The sequence below is a fragment of the Octopus sinensis genome, linkage group LG23, assembly GCF_006345805.1.
Source record: "Octopus sinensis linkage group LG23, ASM634580v1, whole genome shotgun sequence".
NCBI classification, from domain to species: domain Eukaryota; kingdom Metazoa; phylum Mollusca; class Cephalopoda; order Octopoda; family Octopodidae; genus Octopus; species Octopus sinensis.
Window position 1 is genome coordinate 31,608,011 of NC_043019.1, and position 23,274 is coordinate 31,631,284.

The window sequence follows — 23,274 nt, forward strand, 5'->3', positions numbered from 1 at the left end:
TGTTTTTCCCTGCAGACGTTGACTTAGAGTTGCCTAAGTTGAACATTAACCTGAGAGTGGCTACAAAGGCCTTGGGCACTCTCCCTCTTCAAAGAATTTCATACAGAAAGAAAATTGCTTTGATTCCTTGACCTGACACAGTTTTATTGATAGAATAACTTTGTACAGAACTAGTTTGCTGTTATCACCAAAAATAGATGTAACCTTAGCTTAATCGATGATTTATCATCTTATCCTCTTAGTAAAAAAGACATTTTTATGAGCCATTTTTATAAGCCGAGTTTTTGAAAGGTCAAGAAGACTCAAACGGCTTCTTGACCTTCTAAAAAATAGCAGCCAAATCTCCTCAAACTACACTTTTATTTTCTTAAAAACTGACACATTCAGTAAAGATTGGCGGAATGATTAACACGTCAAACAAAAATCTTTTGTGGAATTTAGCTCCAACCCTTTACAGTCTAAGATCAAATCCAGCTAAGATCAACTTCACCTGTTATACTTTTTTTTATCAATGAAATAGAGTGCAATCAAATACTGAGATTGATTTAATTGACAGCCCCTCTTCTGATTGGGAAGTGGGGGATGTTGGCCTGTTTGCCTAGCCAGTAGGGTGGTATCATTTGAATGCTAAAACAATGCAAAAAAACACATTGTGACCAGTGATGTGTAACAACATCAGACAGCCTGGTTGGTCAGATGATCAAGTGATCTCATAGTAGTGTCTATGAAGTAAGAGTCTAGCACTAAGAATCTCAAACAAACCTACTTGGTGCTGCTTCTGCAGTGAGGATGGATGAGGGTGCAATCTTCAACATCCACAGCATTTTGGTGATGAGCAGAAAGTTCAGATAACTAACTGGCACTCTGTCAGTTATGATGACATGGCTTCCTGTTGATCCAATCAATGGAGCAGTCTGCTTGTGAAATTAACGTACAAGTGGCTGAGTACTCCACAGGCATGCGTACCATTAAAGCAGTTGTCAGAGAGGTTCAGCACAACACATTGAATGCAGTAAGGCTGGCCCTTTGAAATACAGGTACTACTTAATTTTGCCAGCTGAGCAGACTAGAGCAACAGGAAATGAAATGCCTTGCTCAAGGACACAATTCACCACCAGAACTTATTTTATCAAGCCTGAAAGGATTTAAGGCAAAGTTGACCTCAGTGGAATTTGAACTCAGAATGCAAAGCTGGACTAAATGTCACTAACCATTTTGTTTGACATGCTAACAATTCTGCCAGCATCCCACATTAACTGAAGAATATATTCTACAGTAGCACTGAAAAAGCAAAATATATATGTGTGTGTGTGTGTTGTGTGTGTGTGTGTGTGTGTGTGTTTGTGTGTGAAGGCACATGGCTCAGTGGTTGGAGCGTCGGGCTCACAATCATGAGGTAGTGAGTTCAATTACTGAACCGGGTTGTGTTGTGTTTTTGAGCAAGACACTTTATTTCATGTTGCTCCAGTTCACTCATCTGTAGAAATGAGTTGCAACATCCTTTCTTTGGATAACATCGGTGGTATGGAGCAGGGAGGCTGGTATGCATGGAAAACTGCTGGTCTCCCATAAAAGACAACCTTGCCTGGACTTGTGCCTCAGAGGGTAACTTTCGAGGTGCAATCCCATGGTCATTCAGGACTAAAGGGGGTCTTTACCATCATCATCATCATTTAACATCCACCTTCCATGCTGGCATGGGTTGGATGGTTTGACTGAGGATTGGCAACCCAGAAGGCTGTATCAGGCTCCAATCTGATCTGGCTAAGTTTCTATAGCTGGATGCCCTTCCTAATGCCAACCACTCCAAGAGTGTAGTAGGTGCTTTTTACGTGTCACTGGCACAGATGCCAGTCAGGTGGCACTGGCATCAGCATGACAATGATTTCACATGACTCAATGTGCATACCTTCCTTCCTTCCTGTGACACTTGTGAAGACCTGTGAAGACCTGTTGAGGCAAGTGAAAATCAAATCAAATCAAATCAAAATGGATGAACATCAATGGAATTTGTATCTTTGTGGTACCAGTGCCGGTGGCACACAAGAAAACCATCCGAACGTGGCCGTCCCATACCGCATCGACTGGCCTCCGTGCTGTGGGCACTTACAAACACCATCCGATCGTGGCCGTTCGCCAGCCTCATCTGGCACCTGTGTCGGTGGCACATAAAAACACCATCCGAAGACCCGGCAAGACTAGTCAGGCCATAACCGTGGCCCCTACCTGGGACGTAGTCAGTCCACCTGTGCATACCTTCCTTCTTGTGACACTTGTGAAGACCTGTTGAGGCAAGTGAAAATCAAATCAAAACAAATCAAAATAGATGAACATCAAGGAATTTGTATCTTTGGGTACCAGTCCGGTGGCACACAAGAAAATCATCCGAACGTGGCCGTAGCCAGTACCGCATAGACTGGCCTCCGTGCTTTGGGGACGTAACAAACACCATCCGATCGTGGCCGTCCGCCAGCCTCATCTGGCACCTGTGTCGGTGGCACATAAAAACAACCATCCGAGCGTGGCCGTCTGCCAGCCTCGTCTGGCACCTGTGTCGGTGGCACATAAAAACACCATCCGAGCGTGGCCGTTCGCCAGCCTCGTCTGGCACCTGTGTCGGTGGCACATAAAATCACCCACTACACTCTCGGAGTGGTTGGCGTTAGGAAGGGCATCCAGCTGTAGAAACACTGCCAGATCTGACTGGCCTGGTGCAGCCTTCGGGCTCCCCAGACCCCAGTTGAACCGTCCAACCCATGCTAGCATGGAAAACGGACGCTAAATGATGATGATGATGATGATATATATATATATATATATATATACAGTTGCGGCCAAAATGTAGAGAACGGCATTGTTTTCGCCAGAAAAGTAGGTATAAGTTTTTATCAAAGTTGTTTTATATTCTATAATTTTCACAAACAATAAATACAATATTAATTGTTATTGTCTGAGATTTTGGTGTAATTTGAGAGGATAATACAAAAGTTATGGATGATTTAGTGATTTACTGCAAAACCCATGGCGGCCAAAATGATCAGAGCGGTTGAAAAAATAACAAAATAATCAAAAATGACAGAGAATACTGGAATTATTTAATATTTAGTGTGAAGCCCTTTAGCTTCAATCACACTTTGACATCTTTGACTGCATGAGGAAATTAAATTTTCAATTTCTTGCTAGGTGATCTTATTCCATTCTTCCTGAAGGGCATTCCATAATTGCTCGGTTGTTTTAGGATTTCTGGCTTTCGAACATTCTCCTAGAATATTCCACACATTTTCAATAGGATTGAGATCTGGGCTTTGAGCAGGCCAATCCATAATAATAACCTTTTCAGCCTTGAGGAAGTTCATGACCACCTTTGCCTTGTGACATGGGGCATTGTCCTGCATGAATATGGGTGGTCGCTTAGTTGAATTTCTCAGCACAGGCAAGACATGATCTTTTACAAGGTGTTTATAAACTCCTGCATTTACCTTTCTGTGTAATCACACCAAAGAGCCCACACCATCTCCATGACACTTCTTCCACCGAATTTAACACTAGTCTTAAGGCATTTAGGCGACAATTTTTCACCTACTTTTCAACAAACGTACCTTTTCCCATCTGAGCCAAATAACATAATCTTAGATTCATCACTGAAATGCACATTTGCCATTTTTCTTGAGACCACAACACATGTTCGGTTGCAAAGGTAAGATGACAGTTTTTATTTTTGGAGCTGATCAGTGGCTTCACTGCAGGTGATCTTGCTTGTCGGTTATATTCAACTAAATGATGAGACACAGTTTTTCGAGATAACATTTTCTTCAGTACAATGCTCATTTCCCAAGAAACAGCAGCAGCAGTTTTAAATCTGTCCTTTTTAACCAACTTTTTCATAGCGCGATCTTCTCTCTTGGTCATTTTTCTTGGCCTACCTGTAGACTTTCTTGCTTCACACGAACCACAATCATCGAAGACCTTAAGAATACCGTGAACAACACTTTTTGACTTGTAACATCTTTGCAATAGACCCAATACTAAATTATCCTTCTTTCGAAGCTTAATAATCTGCGACGAATTGGTAACGGAGTAAGTGGCATTATATTAACAAAGTACACTGCAGATATTCTTACTAATGTTTAGTAACGAACCATCACGTAAACAAATTCAAACATTAGAGTTCGCCGCTTAAATATACTAAAACACAGAGTAAAAGCAATTGTTCTGATCATTTTGGCCGCCATGGGTTTTGCAGTAAATCACTAAATCATCCATAACTTTTGTATTATCGTTTCAAATTACACCAAAATCTCAGACAATGAAAATTAATATCGTATTTATTGTCTGTGAAAAAACTTATACCTACTTTTCTAGCGAAAACAATGCCATTCTGAACATTTTGGCCGTATCTGTGTATATAAATATATATATATATATATAATATATATAGGTATAGGTATGGCTGTGTAGTTAAGAAGCTAGCTTTGTAGTTTCAGGATCAGTCTCATTGTGTGGCATCTTGGGTAAGCCTCTTCTACTATAGCACTTGGCTGATCAATCAATACCTTATGAGTGAATTTGGTAGATGGAAACTGTGTGGAAGCCCATCTTATATATAGGTATATATGTGTGTGTCTCCCCACCACCACTTGAAAACCAATGCGTGTGTGTGTGTGTTTATAGAAAGAAAGTGAAAAAGAGAGAGAGAGAAGAGTAACATGCAGACACACAAACACACATGCATGTACATGTGCACACACATGCACATAAGTGCATATGCATTTGTCAGTAAGTAATGTTGTGCAATGATATTTGGGCAGATGCATGCATGTGTAGCTGTAAGATCAGATATAGGCTAATACAGTTTATATACTCAATAGTTTCTCAAAACAGTTTATAAAGTATTTGTCAACCTCCAGTAATAGTTGTTTCATGTTAGACAATTGAGTTAATAGAAAACTATTACATACATACATACATACATACCTACATATATATATTGATTTATTTATATTTATATAATCATATAATGTTATATATATATAATGTTTCTTATTGCACAGTCTCACGGAAGATAGTCTATATATGTACATACGGGTGTATGAGTGTGTGTGTGTGTATATATATATATATATATACATATGTGTGTGTGTGTTTATGTAAATATGTATCTATGTATATATATGTATGTATTTATATATGTGTGTATGAGTGTGTGTGTGTGTATATATATATGTGTGTGTGTGTGTGCATGTATGCATGTATGTATCTACCTATCTATATATATATAGACACACATACACATATATGTATATCTGTGAATATATATATAAATATATATATATATATATTTGTGTGTCTGTGTGTATATGTGTATGTATACATACATATATATATATACACCTATATATATACACACATATATACATACACACATGTATATATATATATATATATATATATATATGTATATGTATGTATGTATGTGTGTATATATATATATATATATATATATATACACATACATACATATATACACATACATATATATATATGTATGTATGTGTATATAAACATATATATAACTTCAAAATCATTTAGTCTAAGCAGTGCATTCAAGCTGTAACATATAGCTTGTTTATACACCGATGTAAAGTTTAGGCAAAGTGTTTAGTGATTAATGGAAGTTCACATGCGATGCAAACCTGTTTGTCTCTGAAGCTGTGTCGCCCAGTATTTGTATGTCTATTGATGAAACATACATCAGAGAGAGGCATCTCTGTGTAGCTGGTGTAAAATGTCATATAATAAGACTATAATATTATGGAAGTGGTAGCTTGGTCGGAACAAAAACATCTGACAGTATTAAATAAACGAATCAACTAACTAACATAGAGATACACACACCTATATGTGTATGTGTCTGTGCGTATTACATATATATGTATATTATATATGTGTGTATATATATGTGTGTGTGTGTGTATAAATATATATATATTCTCTTTTATTCTTTTACTTGTTTCAGTCATTTGACTGTGGCCATGCTGCGGCACCACACTTAGTTGAACAAATCAACTCACCGTACTTATTCTTTGCAAGCCTAGTACTTATTCTATTGATCTCTTTTGCCGACATTCTTAGATTATTAAAAATCGATAATAGGACCTTTCCAATGGATCCTTCTATCTACTACATATTACTAATATTTTATTTTAGCAACCCAAGGGAAATAACCCATACCACCTGCAGATTTAGCGAAGTGATCAATATTTGATTCTCATCATCAACCGACGTAATTCTGCATTTCACTACTCACAGTTTTGAACTGCTAAACATTATTATTGCACTTCCTTAATTTGAATCTTAAACATTAAAGACTTCATTCATCCATTTCTATACATACATACTTTTCTGAATGCCCATTACTCCGATAATTCTGCATTTTTACAGTTACACTTTTTCCATGACAATAGAGAAATTTTTATTCCACAACGTATTTGAAGTAGCTTCATGCAGGTATAGTGTGGATTCAATCCTCAATTGCCAAATTTCACTTAACACTTCAACAGCTCTTTTCTGATGGAAAAAGAATAATTTTTCTGTGAAGGACAGCAGTTATACATTTCCCAAATGCTTTTGCTAAACAGAATAATGTCTTTGCCTCTCACCGACCTCCGACAATCTTTCTCTCTAACCTCCGGAAACCTCTCTCACCAACCTCTAACAATCTCTCCCACCTCCAGCTGACAGTTTTTTGTACTTTTTTGTGATGGAAAATACACCTTTTGTGGCAGTTATAACAAAATTGCTTTCTTATATCAGAGTAATAAGGCATTTCAATAGAACATCTTTACCCCCAGGAATTACCGGGTACACCAGTTAGTGTATACGTATGTATACATTTATATGTATGAGTAACACGGTCTGTAGTAAACACAGTTTTCTATATTTTGTCACAGCCTGCTTCCTTCCTTTATAAGTGTGTCTGTTTATATATCTATATATATGTATGTGTAAACACATGTGTGTCTGTAATTCTATTTTCTATGTATCTTTCTGAATAAACATACACAAACACATATACACTCACTCAAATATATAGATATATTTTGCACACACACAGACACACACACACAAACATTCACATTCCTCCTTTTTACATGAACATGCATATTCTCACACAGAGTTGAAGCACTGTTTGATTTTTGTTTCACCGTTGACTTTTCACCATCCCACTTCCATCAGTGGATCACCCCTTCCTTTCTCATTCATATGTTGTGATGGAGAAACACACAAGAGTATTATTATAGTAGATTATCGTAGTAGAAGATACACGACACTCTCTTTGCCACTTCCTCTCTCTCATTGCTATTACTTTCTCTCACTCCCTCTCAATCATGGCCATTATTCTCATTACTTCTCCTTCGTTGAATTTCTATTTTCTCTCCTCTCACTTCACTCCTACTGTGTGATTTTGGACAAATATATAGGAGTGGCTGTGTGGTAAGTAGCTTGCTAACCAATCACATGGTTGCAGGTTCAGTCCCACTGCGTGGCATCTTGGGCAAGTGTCTTCTGCTATAGCCCCGGGCCAACCAATGCCTTGTGAGTGGATTTGGTAGACGGAAACTGAAAGAAGCCCGTCGTATATACGTATATATATATGTGTGTGTGTTTGTGTGTCTGTGTTTGTCTCCCTAGCATTGCTTGACAACCGATGCTGGTGTGTTTACGTCCCCGTCACTTAGTGGTTCGGCAAAAGAGACCGATAGAATAAGTACTGGGCTTACAAAGAATAAGTCCCGGGGTCGATTTGATCGACTAAAGGCGGTGCTCCAGTATGGCCGCAGTCAAATGACTGAAACAAGTAAAAGAGTAAAAGAGTAAAAGAGAATGTACAAATATATAAAAATACTATGCTCATTATATTAGGAGATTGTATCTCCTCTACTGCAAGTGTCCTGGTCCTGTCCCTTTAGCATACTTTAACCTCTCTAAGAACTACTGAGGGAGGTGGCACAAAGCAACCCCTCTCATTCGATTCCTCTCACTCAGTGGTTTTTGTCTCATAAGTTACTTGGTGACCTCTCTGGTGCTGGTGCCATGTAAAAAAAGGATCCAGTACACTCTGTAAAATGGTTGGCATTAGGAAGGATGTCCAACAGTAGAAACCATGTTTAAGCAGAAAGTAGAACTTGGTGCAATCCTCTGGTTTGCCAGCTCCTGTTCAATGTTGCCAACCCTTACCAGTTTGGAAAGCAGATATTAAATGATGATGGTGGTGGTGTTGGTGGAGAGTGGTGTTGGTGGTGGTGGTGGTGGTCGTGGTCGTGCTGCTGCTGCCGCTGCTACTGGTGAATGATGATGATGATGATTATGACAATGATGATGATGGGGAATGATGATGATGATGATGATGACAATGAAAATGACGATGATGATGATGATGACGGCTATGAAAATGATGATATTGATGATGATGATGATATTGATAATTCTACAGTCATTTGAACTTTCTGTATCATTTACTACTTGTAAATATTGATTACTTGAGAATATGGTATTCTAATAATTGAGTTTCTGAGATATATTTGTCATAAAGGTCTGGTTTAGCTGTTTACAGTCAATTTATATAAACTATTTCTTATTGATACCACTCTTATTTGATGCTTTCTCTATACAATCTGCATAACTGTTGAATAATGGACACTTGAGAGATTCTAATAGAGATATTTCTGACTAAGTTACAGATAATAGATTTAGGATGGTTAGATTGTTTGTGACAGTAATGCAGGTTTTTGTTAGATTTGTGACATCAATGATGTAAGGCAGTGTTAAGGTCATGAGCTTCATCTTGAAACCCAAAGTTTTTAGCATTCATTTGAAAGGGAACTGACAGTTTTCCAATAATTTAACCTACTTCTAAAACTTTCAATTAACTACCAAGATAATGTACCGCATTAAAAGAGAGCAAGGATGTTCATGGGATGTTCATACTTATACACAATTTAACAATAATTTTCTCACACAGTTCTCGCACCTTTAGCCAAAGACACTTATCACCCCACTCACACAGAGACAACTAATCAACCATGCATCAACAGCCTAGCTCAGACTGAAACTCAAAGCAGACAATCAACTGTTAATATATGTAAGTTCAGGAGTGAGTGGGTATGCCCACATTGATGTGTATGTCTATATATATATATATATAAGTGCAGGAGTGGCTGTGTGGTAAGTAGCTTGCTTACCAGCCTCATGGTTCCTTCCGGGTTGAGCCCACTGCATGGCACCTTGGGCAAGTGTCTTCTACTATAGATTCAGGTTGAACAAAGCCTTGTGAGTGGATTTGGAAGACGGAAACTATATAAATACTGATTAGTGGTACAACAAGGCACCAATATTTACTGGAAATAGCAGTCAATACAAATAGGACACTATTGTAAAGCTTCACTGCATATATACTGGCAAAGACATGTGAGTGCAACAAAAAAGGAAAAATTTGTCTTACCTCTAGGAAGAACATTAGATAAATGGACACCCAGAATCGGATTGGATTTAAATGAGGCAGCTAGTTAGCAGAGTTTCACCAAAAAGGTAAACAATAAATATCATGAAATATGACTGAGGATGTTACAACACTTCCACAGCTAGAAATAAGAGACATATAAGATTTTTGGGAGTCCATGTAACCAAATAGTAAATTGGTGATCTGCAGTAGTATTTTAAGGGTCAATGAAAATATTTTGCCTTCGACATGTTTATTGCAAGAAACAACTACGAGATTTCTTTAACATTTTTTATTGTTCAACTTACACAAAAGTGGAAAACAAAATAGAAATTTTGAAAGAATTATTTATAAAATTAGTTTTTAAACATCAAATGGCTATGGGGGTCCACCAGAATAATATAATAAACAAAGAGGTCTACAGATAAAAATATGATTGAGAACCCCTGTTATAAAGCTTTCAAATCTGGCCCTGCCCTGTGTCACACTCCCAAGGAAAACTTTGTTTCACCTACTCCACAATCTGCTGGACTGCTTTCGGTGCCTTCCATTTCCTCTCTGTTCTCGTTGCAGTTCCTGCACCACACACTTTAGTGTCCATAAAGCTAATGTTGTGCCAGTGTTTTCTTACCTTTGACATCGTTTATTTCTTCCTGATGGAACTGAATGTAAACTTGAGGTTTGTTGCTGTCTCTATACTGTGTGGTACATCTCAAACTATAAGACAAACCCAGCTGCATGCAAAGACGGCTACACACCAGCTTGTTCTACCAAGTCTCTCTCTCTCTCTCTCTCTCTCTCTCTCTCTCTCTCTCTCTCCTGTCTATCTATCTATCTATCTATCTATCTATCTATCTATCTATCTATCTATCTATCTATCTATCTTTGTGGCTCTTTGGTGTAGTATTGTGTGACAGTTGTAAACGAATGTCATTGTCAGACAAGCAGTGTCATTCCTTTGCAATATTCTGCAAGAATATGTCTGGGACATTGGCAAATATAACCTTTATTAGGAAATAGGGGAAGGTTGAGGCTGATGACAGGAAAGATAGTTGACCATAGGAAATCTGCCTCAATAAACTCCGCCTAAACCATGCAAGCATAGAAAGTGGACTTTTTGATGATGATGGTGATGATGAAGATGGTGGTATTAGTGGTGGTAGTGGTGGTGGTGGTAGTTATGATGATGATGATGATGATGATACACACACACACACACTCACACGCAATGTGTCTCTAATTGTTTGTTAGTCAGACTAATTTACATTTCCAATTTTAGAGGTGGCACTTGTTATGTCAGCATCTTTACTTTAGTAGTTACAAAATACTCCTCAATCATTCCATTCATGTCTTCTGGATTGTATTTTCATCTCTCAGGTATTTGTCTCACCGCTATATTGATCTAACTTTCTACATTCTTGTGTAAAAGGTAAAATTCAATTAACTAACTCTATTTTTAGTGCTACAACCAGCCTAAGAATTTGATTTTTGAATTCCAGTAAGTAGCTTCAGGCTTTCTATATTTTGGCATTATAAACATCATTGTCTGATGTTTCTTCGCCATCATCAGCAGCAGCAGTATCAGCAACAGCAACAGCATCATTGTCATAGTTGTTGGCATTCTACCTTTATCATCATCATCATCATCTGTTGCTTAGAATTTTTGCTTGGATTGGTTTCAACATCGGGCATGTCACATGTTCTGTTCCATCATCTGGGTTTAAAGCTTGTAGTGTAATATATAGATAGTACAATGTGTTTGTGGAGGCATATGGCCCAGTGGTTAGAGCAGCGGACTCATGGTCGAGGGATCGTGGGTTCGAAATTCAGACCAGCCAGTGTGTGTGTGTTTATGAGTGAAACACCTAAGCTCCATGCACCTCCGGCTGAAGGTAATGGCAAACTTCTGCTGACTCTTTTGCCACAACTTTCTCTCACTCTTTCCTCCTGCATCTAGTAGCTCACCTGTGATGGACTGGCAACCCGTCCGGGCGGGGAACCTATATGCTAATGAAACCAGGAAACCAGCCATTATGAGCCAGGCAAGAAGGAACAAACAGTAACAAAATCAATGTGTCTGATGTGGCTGTGTGTCATGTTATCACAAGAGTTCATAAAGAGGTGAAAGAATAAATAAGAAATCTATACATTTACTATATAAAAATACATTTAATTCTTCTTTCGGTGATAATACATGGAATCAAATTGTAAAAACTAGTTGAACGAAGTAATCTTATGCAAAATAGGAAGTGTAAATCAACAGCAAAGTGATGGCTCTCAATCATATTGGCTATGAAGCATAGACAAATGGGTGGATATAGCAATGACGTGAATGGCTCTAAGTCGAATCGACTAAGAAGCGAAAAGCTGGGTTACCAAGCTGCTTTTATTTATGGAATGCTAAACGTTCTAGAAACTTCCAAAAGAAACACCAAGCTTCTTGAATTATTAAAAATTCAGTTTCGTGATATCAACGTTTTGAGAAACTTAGGAAGGGAGGTTATTCTATGATCTTCCTTGCAAGAAAGATCATTCAACAGAAAAGTGGTATATTGTCTACTTCATCTCAATCTTACTCCATCTTCTTCACCCACACATTCTTGGGAGGGTCTTGGAGACAGAGTTATTATATATATTATATATATATATATAATATGTATGTATGTATGTATGTATGTATGTATGTATGTATGTATGTATGTATGTATGCATGCATGCATGCATGCATGTATGTGTATATATATATATCTATACAGCTACAAGTTATCTACAGTTGTGACATCACTACCATTTTCCATCAGAGCATAATTTTGCAATAATTTTGCAATATTTCCCACATTTTGTTATCCCATAGAGGGGCGAACCAGATGGCTGCACCAGGCTCCAATCTTGATCTGGCAGTGTTTCTACAGCTGGATGCTCTTCCTAACACCAACCACTCCGAGAGTGTAGTGGGTGCTTTTACGTGCCGCCGGCACGGGGTCCAGTCAGGCAGTACTGGCAACGACCTTGCTCGAATGTTTTATATATATATATATATACATATATATACATATATATATATATATATATATAACGGGAAGCTTTATGAAAATAAACAAAAGACGAAGGCAGGTGGAATACAAACAAACAATTGTATTAGTATGGCGCTCAGGAATATAAATAAAACAAATCTTATATATATATATATATATATATATATATAATGTGTGTGTGTGTGTGTGTGTGAACTCCCTCATAAACACACACATGTATATACAGTTGCACTCATACACACCATAGTCCATCTTTCAATCTGTGCAAACCTTCCAGATACAGACAAGATTACAATCAGCTGTCGGTCCTTATATTTTTTTCCCCTTGTTCGAAAATATAAGAACACAAATCATGTCGTATAGCCAGCTGGAGACAATGTCTCCTGGGGCTAAATTACAGCAACATTAGTCCTAAACCAGGACTGCAATGTTATGTTGGCAAACAATCTTTACTACAACATTAAAATGTTGTTCAAGGAAGTCTTCAGGTTTAGATAAAGAGGTTTTGTATAGCATAGTTCTATCTCTTCCTAGCTGTAGCATTCTTCGACGCTTTCATTTGTTATATCTGAATGTGTTTCCTTGCTCTGAAGCCATAGTAAGCCTTGAATTGTGTGGTTAACTTCTTGGTTTTGAATCAAAATGCATTCAGTAGCTGCAGAACAAATGTCTTTTGGTTCTCCTTTCTCTGTAATCCAAATAAAACGATGTAAAAATGTGGCAAGTTATAAATTTTAAATCATCAATTGCTGAGAAAATTGTCAAAAATCATATAATAGGCAAAATGTTCTTTTACAATTCACACTAGTTTTTCAATTCAAATGTAAATTTAAACAAGAGATGAAATTAAGTTTTTTTCTCTTTTATTTCAGTTTTGAATTTATATAATTTATTTTTGAAAATATCAAAGGAAAAAAATTTGCTTCTTTATCTTTATATTTTTTTTTCTGAATTTTTATTGTTGTATAAATTGTCTATTTACTGTAAAAGTATCTGTCACAGTCTAAATATTATTAATTTGGTAGCTTAGGAAATAACACAATTGTTATACAATCTTTGTCTGCGTTATTAATAACTGTTATTTGCAAAAGTCTGAAATTATTTTTTTTTTCATTTTCTCTTTCAAATCACATTTCGACCAATCAACCAACGTTATTTCTTTCCAACAGATTCAAACTAAAACTCGTTATCATTATGAAAATGATATAAGAGCTTTAAATTCAATATTAAACAAATATTCTTCGGCAGGCATGGCTGTGCGGTTAAGAAGTTTGCTTCCTAACCATGTGGTCTTGGGTTCAGTTCACTCACACTGTATGGCACTTTCGGCCAACTGTCTTCTAATTTAGCCCTAGATCAATCAAAGACTTGTGAGTGGATTTGGCAGATGGAAACTGAAAGAAACCCACCAAGTGTATATATATATATATATATATATAAAATGAGATAGGGGTTGAAAATTCAACCCACCATGGGATAATATATATCCAATATACTGCTAGATAGGTACCCAACAAAAATAATACATAGATGTTAAAAATTGTCAAACAATCAGTTCATCTATTGCATTATATGGTAAAGGTATAAAAATTACCGTAAATTAATACTACAAAAATTAGAGAATGGAGAAATATACTTAAATCAGTAAAACATCAACTATCCGATGATACTCAATCCATACTTTAATACACCATTACATATGAGTAAAGGCAATACATAAAATGAAATGAGATATACAGTAATAGTAACAAGATAAAGAGATATAAGTAAAAAATTTTCAAATATTTGAAAATTTTTTACTTATATCTCTTTATCTTGTTACTATTACTGTATATCTCATTTCATTTTATGTATTGCCTTTACTCATATGTATGGTGTATTAAAGTATGGATTGAGTATCATCGGATAGTTGATGTTTTACTGATTTAAGTATATTTCTCCATTCTCTAATTTTTGTTATATATATATAATATATATATATATATATAATATATATATATATAAATATATATAAGTATATATATAAATATATATATGTATATATGTATATATATATATATATATATAATATATATATATATATATATATACTCATCATCACCATTATCACTCATCATTGTTTAATGTGCTGGCATGGGTTGGACGGTTTAACAGGGGCTGGCTTGGCAGAAGACTGCACCAGTCTTCACTATCTATTTTGGCAGGGTTTTTACAGCTGGATGGCCTGGCCTTGTTGTTGGGGTGTTGCACTCATGATTGCTGGATTGTGGGTTCAAATCCCAGATGAATCAGCACATCGCATTCTTGAGCAAAACACTTCATCTCATATTGTCCTGCAGTCATTTCACTCCTGACATGGGGCACAATTAATGTCAGTTTGATGGTGGGAATGAGCTTGTGTAAACACAAACATTTGATTACTATAAACAAATCACCTATGTGGTTGTTCCACAAGAAATTCTAAAAGCCTCCTCTATTGATAGGAGAGAGAGAGAGTCCACTATGTACATCTGTGTGTGTATGTCTTTGTATTAATATGTGTGTTTGCACATACACACACACACACACATACGCACACATTACACTCTTGGAGTGCTTGGCATTAGGAAGGGCATCTAGCCGTGGAAACCATGCCAAAACAGACTCGAGAACCCAGTCATGGCTGTCAAACAATTTCTGTGACCACATCTGTTGCAGCCTTCCAGCTTGCTAGCCCTAATCAAACCGTCCAACTTATGCCAGCATGGACAATGGACATTAAACAATGATGATGACATATGTATATATATATATATATATATATATAATATATATACATATATATATATATAGAGAGAGAGATAGATAGATAGATAGATAGATATATGCATACATATATAAATATATATTCATGTATATATATATATATATATATATATATATATATATATGCACACATATAATGAATATAGGTATAAGATATGTATTTGTGTGTCTGTGTGTGTGCATATATGTGTGTGTATTATGGGCTTCTTTCAGTTTCCGCTCCTGGGGCTTTACAAGGTTTTTGGGTTGTTCCTAGGGCTAGAGAAGAAGACATTGGCCCAAGGCACTGTGAGGTGGGACTGAATCTAAAACCACATGGTTCGGAAACAAACTGCTTAGCCACACAGCCATGCCAACACCTAGTGTAGTTGATATATGTTATCGGAACTGAGAGCTAGAAATATGCTGTATGATTTTATTGTATATACAAAGAATTTATTTGTAATAAAGAAATATATGGATAACATTCAAAATAAATAGTTTAGAAAACTTGTGTCTCCATGATTATTTAATAAAAGAGATAGTATTGCCTGGTTGCACTGTGTTGAGAGGAATGATCTGATAGGTGGGTTACATTAATATTGTATGAAAGGCAATGCACAAGTGTGTATATGACAGCTGGGAATAAAAAGGACTTGCTGATGTGTGTAACAGAAACCAACAGTGCTGATGAAGGTCAGTGATGTGAATGGAGAGTACATGAATTTCTGTCTGTCTCTCTCTCTCTCTCTCTCTCTCTCTCATTCTCTTCTTCTCTGTCTCTCACTCTGTCTCTTTTTCTCTATCAATCTACAGAAAAGTGGTATATTGTCTACTTCATCTCAATTTCACTCCATCTTCTTCATCCACTCATTCTTGGGAGGGTCTTGGAGACAGAGTTATTATATATATTATATATATATATATATATATATATATATATATATATATATATATGTATGTATGTATGCATGTATGTATATATATATATATATATACAAATAAACAGAAAATGGAGAAAAAAAAAGATTAACAGACACATTGACTGGACCACAATTATAGCTTATTTTTTTAATACAAAGCATGACATAACAAATAGGTGATGTAACAAATCTTACAGCCATTTCCGCATCCGTTGCCAAACACTATAAATAATTGCGAAAATAAAATTCTTCATCTTCATAGGTCATATATAGCCCGTCGTATATATGTATATGTGTGTGTGTTTGTGTGTGTGTGTGTGTTTGTGTGTCTGTGTTTGTCCCCCCAACATTGCTTGACAACCGATGTTGGCATGTCTACGTCCCTGTAACTTAGCAGTTTGGCAAAAGAGACCAATAGAATAAATACTAGGCTTCCAAAGAATAAGTCCTGGGATCGATTTGTTCGACTAAAGACTGTGCTCCAGCATGGCCACAGTCAAATGACTGAAGCAAATAAAAGAATAAAAGATTAAAAAAGCTATATACACACATACAGAGACACATACAAGGATACACAAACATACATACAAATGAGTTTGTGTGTGCATATATATGTATGTATACACACAAATATACATATACATGCACACACACACACACTGACATACACATAAACTTAAACACCCACATATGCCAGCCACAAATGCTCCATACCATTGTTAACACGAGCAAGGAATTATCTTTGTTTCTAACCTTTTCATAAAATAAAATGAAGTTTGTTCTGGTTGAATAATTTTGCTTCAAGTTATTTTAAAATTTATAATGTCTTTCTAACAATATTGTCTTCATTAATATGGAACTGTTCTAAGTGTCTCCAAAATTTCCAATAATCTCATTAGCCTTCTTTTGAAAGCTACTCATAGGTTAATAACTTAATTGTTATTTAATTATAAATGTTGTAACGAAATTATAAGTACAATGTCACAGTGTCACTTTGAAAATAGACAGAGACGTGATTAGTAACATTTAGGAGCAGATGTAGCTGTGTGGTAAGAAGCTTGATTTTCAAACGCATGGTTTCAATGTTCAGTTCCACTGTGTGGTACTTTGAACAAGTACGTAGCCGTATTTAGTCTGCCGTTACGTTCTGAGTTCAAATTCCGCCAAGGTTGACTTTGCCTTTCATCCTTTCGGGGTCGATTAAATAAGAACCAATTACGCACTGAGGTCGATATAATCGACTTAATCCGTGTGTCTGTCCTTGTTTGTCCTCTCTGTGTTTAGCCCCTTGTGGGTAGTAAAAAATTAGGTACCTTGAACAAGTATCTTCGACTGTAGCTCCAGGTTGACCAAAGCTTTGTGTATGGATTTGGTAGATAGAAACTGAAAGAAGTCCATCATATATGTGAGTTTGTGCATTTGTCTGTGTGTGTGTGTTTGTCCCTCACTCACAAGGCTTTGGCCAGTCCAACATTATAGTTGAAAACACCAGTCCAAGGTGCTGTGCAGTGGGACTGAACATAAGACTACATGGTTAGGAAGCAAGCCATGCATGCTCCTGTCATTAGCATTGTACTGTGTCCATGACCACGACAGACACTCGATCCTTCAACATTCAGATTACTCTGTCAAATATAATCCTTATTTATCCACATTGTTTTGAATTAATCATTGCTTTATCTCATAGATTTGAGATTTCAGAGGTGGTGTATGGTAGTTGTTGTCCTGGGTGTGCGGCCACACCCAGTGCCACCAAATTTCAAGCAAGGGTATAACAAAAGTTTTCCATTAAGATTTGTAATTAAATTAATGAATAAGGTTAATATTTATAATGTATTTGCCATTTTGTGAAGGCCCATGGCTCAGTGGTTAGGGTGTCGAGCTTACGATCGCAGGGTTGTGAGTTTGAATCCCGGACCGGGCTGCGTGTTGTGCTCTTGAGCAAGACACTTTATTTCACGTTACTCCAGTTCACTCAGCTGTAGAAATGAATTGCGACATCACAGGTACAAAGCTGTATCAGCCTTTGCCTTTCCCTTGGATAACATCGGTGGCATGGAGAGGAGAGACCGGTGTGCATGGATGACTGCTGGTCTTCCATAAACAACCTTGCCTGGACTTGTGCCTGGGAGGGTAACTTTCTAGGTGCAATCCCATGGTCATTCATGACCGAGGGGGGGGAGCAGCAGCAGCTCAGCATTTGCCATTTTTAGGATGGGTGTGCAGCACACACCTAGCACACACAGAATTATGCGCACCTGGATTTCAGTGATTGCTTATTTTTAGAATGACATTATGGGGTAGGTGTAAGAGGCTGAATCTGGCCAGTTTAAAGGTCAAACACATCAGATATTTTGTCCAGATGTAGCTGGTTTAAATGCTAAAGGATTGACTTCCTAATTGCTCAAAATAATTAGCTGTAGTTACATCCTTCAGGATAGGAAGAACCCTTTGAGCAATGGACAAAATACCTTGTAGTGTTCATTCTGGTTCTCTGCTCTCTGAGGTTCAAATACTACCAATGTCAACTTTGTCTTTCATTCCTTTCAGGTTCAAAACTGAACCCAGTCTGGTGAATCGGTGGATTTATTGTCCAACCCATGCCAGCATGGAAAATGGACATTAACTGATGATGATGATGATGATGATGATGGTTTTCGATGAGAGACCTAGCAGTAAAGGATCTTAGCCACAGATTCACCACCACTCCCTCCATCAAATCGACATTACCTGTACAGGTACATGGTGTGCCACACATCAGGTGTCAAAGTGATTGCAGAGCAATATGCGATGAAGTGTTTTGCTCAAGAACACAATGCACCACCCAGTCCTGGAATTGAACCCACAATCTCACACCCTAAGCACTTGGTCATGCACCCTCACATATTTTATTTGTTTTGCTCATTAGACTGTAGCCATGCTGGGGCAATGTCTTGAAGAATTTTTAGCTAGTTCTTATTTTTTCTTTTAACCCTGGTGCTTATTCTATCAGTCTCTTTTGCAGAATTGCTAAGTTTTGGGGATGTAAATACACCAACACCGGTTGTCAAGCAATGGTGGAGGACAAACAGACACATACATACATACATATATATATATATATATATATATACAAATATACAATGGACTTCTTTCAGTTTCCATTTATCAAATCCACTAACAAGGCTTTGGTCAGCACAAGGCTATAATAGAAGACACTTGCCCAATGTGCCACACAGTAGTACTGAACCCAGAAACATGTGGTCTGGAAGCAAGCATTTTACCACACAGCCATCCATAAATATTACATCTGATGGTGATTATTGCTCAGACCAAATTGTATTCACAGTAACTTGTTTAACTTTCACACTATGGAAAATTTTGAGAAATTAAAATAGATTTTATAGTCAGAGCAATTACTTGTCTAAATTTCTATAATGATATCCAACAATAATTTAAATTTCCAAATTGCATCTTTTGTGTGTTAATGTCTTGCACAGTTTAGGTGCTAAGTGTCTCCAAACTTTTCTTAGGATTTCATTGAAAATGGTTTATAATATAGGACAGAGTGTCTGTAGTTAAATGCTGTTTATAGGAGAGGTTGTGAAAGACAATGAAAGACTGTGCAATGAAGTATAAGGATGTTTAATTTGTTGTAATAGGTTTTTCTGTCATAATGATATAATGTGCGAGTTATAACTAGAAAGATAGATAAGATAGATAGATAGATAGATAGATAGATAGATAGATAGATAGATAGATAGATAGGTAGGTAGGTAGGTAGGTAGGTATGTAGGTAGGTAGGTAGGCAGGCAGGAAGGAAGGAAGGCAGGCAGGTAGGTAGGTAGGTAGAAATAAACAGATAGATAGATAGATAGATAGATAGATAGATAGATAGATAGATAGATAGATAGATAGACAGATAGATAAGATAGACAGATAGATAGATAGATAGATAGATAGATAGATAGATAGATAGATAGGTAGGTAGGTAGGTAGGTAGGTAGGTATGCAGGCAGGCAGGCAGGCAGGCAGGTAGGTAGAAATAAACAGATAGATAGATAGATAAATAAATAGATAGATAGATAAATAGATAGACATATAGAAAAATAGATAGATATATAGATAAATATATAGATAGATAGATAGAGAAAGACAGATAGATAGACAGACGGACAGATAGGTAGGTAGGTAGATAGATAGATAGATAGATAGATAGATAGATAGATAGATAGATAGATAGATAGACTGACAGACAAATGGATAGATAGATAAATAGATACATACATACATACATACATACATACATACATATATACATACATACATACATAGACAGACAGTCAGATAGATAGATAGATAAATAGATAGATAGACAGACAGACAGACAGACAGATAAATAGATACATACATACATACATACATACATACATACATACATACATACATACATACATACATAGACAGTCATACATACATAGAGTTAGATAGATAGATAGATTATGAAAATAGTTTGTACATCCTTAATATTGACTAGTGTCTGTTCCACAAGGTGGTGTTATTGATTTAGCATTCTAACTTCAGCAAATCACTTTGCATTAAACATAAAGAACACAACACATGCAGACAGTCAGAAATTGCATCAATTGAAATAGAGTTTGGAACATAACAGGAATAAAAAAATTAATTAAGATCAAACATTTGAATTATGGTTAAAGTGATTTGCATTTTCCAAACTATTTATACTCCTCGTTTGGTTTCACAAACACAAAATGAAGAAAACGAAAAACATCGTTATTCATATGTTTGAATGTTACTGTGAAAAACATGTTGGAAGATTAATGTGTGGAATACTAAATGTTTTTTTTTTGTTTTATTTGTTTCATTACATTCTTTTGCTTGTTTCAGTCATTAGACTGTGGCCATGTGTGGGGTACTGCCTTGAAGAATTTTTAATCGAATGAATCAGCCCCGGTCCCTTTTTAGAGATTTTAATGTGGTTTTAGTGCCATATGGAATCTATTTTCAGCATGTAGAGGGGCGGGCACATTGCCAATCCCTTGATATAATTATGTATATAATTATTAATATAATATTTGGAAAATTTATCTATAAGGTTTTTATTTTCATGCTGACCTGATAAAATCATGAATAATTTTATCCTTTATTGTAAAATATGTACATGTGTGTATATATATGTATATATATATATATATATATATATATATATATATATATATATATATATGTATATACACACATAATGGGCTTCTTTCAATTTCCATCTACCAAATCCACTCAAGGCTTTGGTCAGCCAGAAGCTATTGTAGAAGACACTTGCCCAAGGATTGTACTTTCTTTTATTATTATTATTATTATTATTATTATTATTATCATTATTATTATTATTTTACTTCTGAGATCTCCCAGTCTTTACTTACTCCAGTTGATTCCGTGAGAGTGGACAGCAACATATTGTGAGAGGTCTCATGGAGTCTCTTTCTGTAAACTATTAAGCTTTGGTACTTGGATGTCAACTTATGGAAGACACTCAAAATCATTATCATTATTATTATTACTATTATTATTATTATTATTATTATTGCCTCTATTCTCTTTCAGTTGCATGTAAAATAACATTGGTTTCAGTTACCATTTTCTTCTTGTTCTCTGCATGTTTGCTTTTCATTTTCTTTCTTTTTTTCTCTCTCTCAGGTATGTCAAGCCGGCAGACTTCTCAGGTCCAACAAGCCTTTGGGGAGTTTCAAACTTGATGTTGCCACTGTCTTTGCTAATACAGGTATTTGAAGTGAATATTTACAATTGTTGTTCATATGCACAAAAAAAACACTAACACATCTTGTTTCTATCGTTTTTGTTTTGTAATTGCACACCTGTATAATTCCCACATTTGTTAAGATGTCAAGGAATCTGCTGAAGTCAAGTTCGAAGCAATAAAAACATAAGATGAAAAGCAGCACATAAGAATTGATAAATACAGGAATAATGTGAAAAAGTAGTTTATTTGTGACCCACTAAGAACTGCCATTCTTATATGTAAACAGCAAATAACAAAAATTGCTGGTGTGTACAAAGCTTTGTCAACCTGAAAATAATTAACTGAAGGCACACTAAGCAATGATGATTAAAATAATGATGTGTAGATTTGTATCTAATATGTTTATATATTCACACAGATGTACATGTGTATTTGTGTTTTTATCCATATATAGATATACACACATATATGCATATTATAATTTATACATATATGTGCTAGAGGCATGTGAAAAACAACATTTCAGCATGGTTGTTGCTTGTGCCGCTGGACTGGCTCCTGTGCAGGTAGTACGTAAAAACACCTTTTGAACATGGTCGTCGCCAGAACTGCCTGACTGGCCCTCATGCCGGTGGCACGTAAAAAGCACCCACTACAATCTCAGAATGGGTGGTGTTAGGAAGGGCATTCACCTATAGAAACTTTGCCAGATCAGATTGAGCCTGGTGCAGCCTCAGTCAAACCGTCCAACCCATGCCAGCATGGAAAGTGGACGTTAAACAATGATGAACCGTCCAACCCATGCTAGCATGGGAAACGGACGTTAAACAATGATGATGATGATGATGTGTATGTATGTATGTATATATGTATATATATATATATATATATATATATATATATATATATATATATATATACACATATATATATGGGAAGCAAGCTTCCTAACCACACACCCTTGCTTGTGTCTATGTATATATACAAACATACATACATATATATATATACATATATATATATATATATATATATATATATATATATATATATATATCATCGTCATCAGCATTTAACGTTAACTTTCCATGATGGCATGAGTTGGACAGTTTGACTGCGGGCTGATGACCAGAAGGCTGCACCAGGATCCAATCTGATCTGGCAAAGTTTCTACAGCTGGATGCACTTCCTAACACCATATATATATATATATATATATGTACACACAAACACTCATATATATATACATACACACACACAAACACTCATATATAT

At 36.1% G+C, this 23,274-nt stretch overlaps 1 protein-coding gene across 1 annotated transcript in view; it reads left to right on the forward strand.

Moving 5' to 3' along the window:
- The window catches only part of LOC115223409 (otoferlin-like), a 602,516-nt gene that overhangs the window by 359,264 nt on the left and 219,978 nt on the right, over window positions 1-23,274 (forward strand). Inside the window, exon 11 of the mRNA XM_036512652.1 lies at window positions 21,936-22,020. Coding sequence (XP_036368545.1) covers window positions 21,936-22,020 — 85 coding nt within the window. The remainder of the gene's footprint in view (window positions 1-21,935; window positions 22,021-23,274) is intronic.